This window comes from Monoraphidium neglectum (genome assembly GCF_000611645.1).
Source record: "Monoraphidium neglectum strain SAG 48.87 unplaced genomic scaffold scaffold00007, whole genome shotgun sequence".
Taxonomy (NCBI): Eukaryota; Viridiplantae; Chlorophyta; class Chlorophyceae; order Sphaeropleales; family Selenastraceae; genus Monoraphidium; species Monoraphidium neglectum.
Window position 1 is genome coordinate 58,869 of NW_014013619.1, and position 4,639 is coordinate 63,507.

The 4,639-nt window shown below is 63.5% G+C and overlaps 2 protein-coding genes across 2 annotated transcripts in view; both read right to left on the minus strand.

Moving 5' to 3' along the window:
• Positions 1–379, minus strand: part of MNEG_0105 (hypothetical protein) — a gene marked incomplete at both ends in the record, with an annotated part of 6,758 nt that extends 6,379 nt beyond the window's left edge. Inside the window, one exon of the mRNA XM_014051417.1 lies at positions 335–379. Within this exon, the coding sequence (XP_013906871.1) occupies positions 335–379 (45 nt within the window). The remainder of the gene's footprint in view (positions 1–334) is intronic.
• Positions 380–3,170: 2,791 nt separating this feature from the next.
• Positions 3,171–4,520, minus strand: MNEG_0106 (hypothetical protein; the record flags this gene model as incomplete). Its single annotated transcript, XM_014051418.1, has 4 exons — positions 3,171–3,245; positions 3,542–3,655; positions 3,938–4,308; positions 4,511–4,520. 4 exons carry the CDS (start codon positions 4,518–4,520, stop codon positions 3,171–3,173), a joined length of 570 nt encoding a protein of 189 aa, XP_013906872.1.
• Positions 4,521–4,639: the final 119 nt, after the last annotated feature.

Below are 4,639 nucleotides of genomic sequence, written 5' to 3' on the forward strand. Positions count from 1 at the left end.
GCGCTGGGCGACGCCCGCCTGTGCTGACCGCCACTGCTTTGGTTTTGGCAGCCCAAGGGGCGGGCGCCACTGGCTGCATGCGCGTCGGGCCACGCTGCCAATTAGTAATGGAGAGCTGCCAGGGGGTCAAGCAGCTGAAGCAAGGCGCCCACGGCAACACTGCACAGCTGAAGGCATAATGTACTGCACAGCTTGCATGCGCGTGCGTGCTTACACTCACACACACAAACGCACGCACGCACGCGCACCTGCGCACGCTCACGCACACAAACACACACACACACACACACACACACACACACACACACACACACACACACACACACACACACACCTTGATCGTCACGTTCATGCCGCCGACCTCCCCAAACGACTGCATGCTGTGAGGCTGTTTGAGCCCAAGCTGCGATTCGCTGCTTGGGCTCGCGCCGCCAGAGGAACCGCCAACGCCGAGCGACGCACTCGCCGCCCCATCAGCGAGTATGTCGCGCGCGACAACATGCTCGGGTGCTGCTTGCCGCTGCGTGGCCTCCAGCTCGCCCATGGGCACGACAACTTCCAGATTGCTCATCGCTGCCCCCGCGGACGGTGCAGCGACGCCGCTGGTATAGCGGCGCTGAGCTGCGTCGCCGCCGCGCAGGCGTGGGCGGCGCTTGCTGCGCCGCTGGGTGGGCGGAAAGCTGCGTCAATCGCAATGATTGAGTATAGGTATTGCTAAATTTGAAAAAGAGCGCCGGTGCCTGACTATAGTGAGACTGAGGGACGCGGCCGGATACGGGTGAGAGTCGCAGATCGACCTCGACGCGGGGTGAGAGATAGTCTATTGATATATTCTGGCCCTAAAAAATGCAAGGGGGCGAGCGAATGGAGCCACTCGCGGCCAGCGAGGGTCTCGACCACGAGAGCAGATGGGCACGGGCTGAGGGTTGAGGACACACGCACCCCTATATCACAATAGTGTTGATAATTTAAAAATGTATATGTCGTGCTGCAAAAGCGTAGCAGCCTGGCAATCACCTGGTCCGCGCTGCGCTGGCTGCTCGCATGTAGGCGTGCAGGCCGAGGTCACAGGAGGCTTAGTTATGGCTGCCCAAGGACCAAGCTCACACGCCTGGAGAGGGCTCATGCGGAATGTTCTCTTCTCAGATGCCTTGACTGCAAACAATGGGGTTCACGGGCCTTGATGGGCCGCCAACTGACAACCGCCACCGCCGGCTAGCGACATCCAAGTTTACACAATTGATCCTGCCAGTGGTCCTGCCAGTGTGGCAGCCTTGGGCCCGCCCGCCTGAGCCCTCGCAGCCCGCGCACTCACTCATCCCTCGGAAGCCCCACTGCCAAGGACCCTCATCTTGCCGCCGCCGCCGCGGCCCGCCTCGGCCACCTCAGCTATCGAGCCCCATTCGTCGTACACGCCGCCGAGGCCGGCCACGCCCGTGCCGCTGCTCTCGCCGGCGGTGTACGTGGGGCCGAGGGTCCTGAGGAGGTGCGCCACGACGCCCAGCACCGAAGAGGAGACCGCGACGCCCACCCAGATGATGCACCACCCGACAAGCCAATGCCCTACCTGCGAGGCCCAGAGGCGGGCGGGAGGGCATGAGTGTATGACGCACGCCGGCACGCACTGTCGACCACACAGATAGGGCGTCCGTCGTTGCAGCCGCAGTGCGTGAACCCAGGATGGCATCGCCCATACACACCTGGCGCGTCCGGTGCCCAAGACGGTGCAAAACCGCGAACTGCCATTTCCCCATCAGTTGCGCCTGCAACCGCCTCGGCGCCTGGCCAGCCAAGGCGGCATACAAACACAAACACACACTCTCACACCATCTTACGTTTGTGTGATTCAGCAGCGCGACGGTGGAGAGCACACACGCCAGTACCCAGGTCGCAGCTAGCGCCCCCTGCGCCCACGCCTCCACGCGGCGCCCCGCGCCCAGCCAGTCGACACGCCGCGCCTGCGCCGGCCACGCGCGCGTGTTTTGACAGGGTCACCAACACGGGGCCAGGGGGCAGGGCGCCCCCTGCCGCTGAGGGGATCCACATGTGCGATGCGGCAGTCGCTCAGCACTCGCACAGGCATGAGCCGCCGGCCACAGGATGGGCATCTGCAGGGCCCCAACGTGCACGCACGCCTGCGTGTCGCCCAACACGCGCCTGGGTTGCCGCCAGGGCAATATTGGCTGGAATGGGCAGGGCCACGATGAGGCAGGCGGCGCGCATGACGCCGACGGGGAGCCCCGCAGCGGCCTCGGCGACGGCGTCGACGCTGAAGAGCACTAGCACGAGCAGCGAGATGACAACCTGTGTGTGGGTGCGACGCACATGAGGACTGCAGATGACGTCTGGGGGTTGCGTGTGCCGCCTGGCACGGGCAAATGTCGAAGGCGCACGGCTTGCATGGCCAGAGCTTCAAGGGGGGCTCGAGAAGTTCATCTGCAGGCATGCTGGATGAGCTGCCTCCAGAGATGAGGCCCAAACAACAACCACAGGCAAAAGACATTCAGCGCTTGACAGAGCGCTAATGCTGCTTCGCCCACCTCGGCAGCTCGCAGCCCCAGGATGGTCCGCTGCGCCGGCTCCGAGGGCCGCGCCCCACACCATGTCGCACCGGCCCAACGCCGCCGCTCGTCCAGCTCGGCCTGCGGCGGCGCCTCCATCCGCGCATCGGCTCTTGTATCGCCCCGACCGACTGCTGTCTGCTTGCGCGTCGGGCAAGCTAAACACATACAACGCTGGCGGCTGGTTTTTCGCAGAGGTGTTGCTGCCCTGCAGCACACGGAGCAACTGCGTGCTGACCGGACCTTCCAGGGGGCGGCACAAGTGGACGCCGCGAGCCAAGCTGTGGCGCGAGAAGCTTCAAGTATTGGCGCTGGTTTCCTGTTCAGACAGAGCCAGAGCCAAGATCCTGGAAAGCTGCATACGTACTTGCTCGCCGAGAGAATGTGAGCACAGGTCTTTGAGAGCAAAGGATCGCGATACAATATTTATTGTTGTTGTTACCAGTGCTCTCCACGCAAGTTGCAGGCTGTAGGCCCTTGCAAGGTGGCAGTGCTCTGATGTCACCAGGTGACGGGCCGGCGGCAGCAGCTTCAGCATTGTGCAGGTCGATGAACCTTGCACCCATCCTGACCGGCCCATCCGCCGCCCTGCTGCGCCGCTTGGTATCGTCAAAGCGTGTTGTCACCGACTACCATCCTGAAGTCGTCAAAGGAGCGCTCCAGGTCAAAACTGCCGTCAGCCACCTGCGGTTTGGGCACGCATAGCAGTTGACCAATCGGATGCGGCGGTTGACCCATGGCCCATACAGCAGGCGCTTGCTTCAGGAGGGGTTCAGGGATTGTGCGGAAAGATGGGCGCATTTCCGGCGGGTTCGGAGCGCTCTATTCTCTGCATAGCCGCCATTGCACCGTTGTCGGGTGCGCCGCACTGCTGGCAGCACCTTGGGAGATGTCGACCTGCTGATGGTCTCAACCATGAAGAACTGCGCGCAGGCAAGAGCATGTGCAAAGCGCGCCAGCCCGCGCCCTGCGTGACTCACCATGCGCTGCCTCTCCAGTAGCTCTTCCAGCAGCAGCTGCGCCTCCGGCCCCGCGTCGTCGACCCCAGGACCCCACCGCGCGTCGTCCTCGTTATGGACCGCTTCATGCAGCAGCTGTGGGTGTTTGCATAAGATAGTGTGTTTGTGTTTGTGTGTGTGTGGGGGGGGTGGTTAGCAGCTGCGCCACACCGAGAAAGTCGTGGCAAGTCTGTGCGGGCATGAAGCACGCAGCTCGTGCCCCACTGCAGTCCGCTGGTGATAATACGAGCGAAAAGGTGGTGTGTTTGATTAGTCCCGGCCAGCGCAGTCTTTAAGTGACATTGCGGCTGAGCGTAAGGGAGGGGGGGCGCATTTGTCCACCGCGCAAAGCGGCGCGCCGGCCGCCCACACACGCACCTCCCAGTGGCTCTTCTCCGGGCCGCCCTCAAAAAGGGACTTCCAGAACCGGCCGCCCTCCGCCTTGGGCAGCACAATCATGAGATCCACGCAGCCCTCTGGCGGCGCCGCCTCCGCCCCGCGGCCTGGCCCCAACACGCCGGAGCTGCTGCCGCCAGCCTCGCCGCCGCTGCCTGCGCCGCCGCGCCATGGCGGCGGCCGCGGCAGCAGGCCCTGGTCGCTGCCGCTGCTGCCGCCGTCCAGCGCCCAGCAGGCGTCCGATGCGCGTACCGGCTTTGAGAGGGGCCCGTCCAGCACGCGGCCGGCCCACGTCAGGGAAATTGTCAAGCGGTCTGGGCGGATGATCACCGCCAGATCACGCTTGGTGGTGCCTGTTTGGCGGGGGTGGATGCATCGCCATTGCTCACACGATTGCAGCCTGCCAATGTGAGCGGTACAAGCAAGCGGTCATGAACCGGCCAGCAGGCGCAATTCGAATTTCTGGACGGCAAGCAATTGAGTATAATCAGGCACCGCCCTTTAGAGGGTCCTGGTTGCAGCCGCCCCTCTCCGTCTACTCCCCAGGCATGGCACCGGTGCTCATTTTGTGCAGGACGGCGATGCGCGCGCACACACACACACACACACACACACACACACACACACACACACACACACACACACACACACACACACACACACACACACACACACACACACACA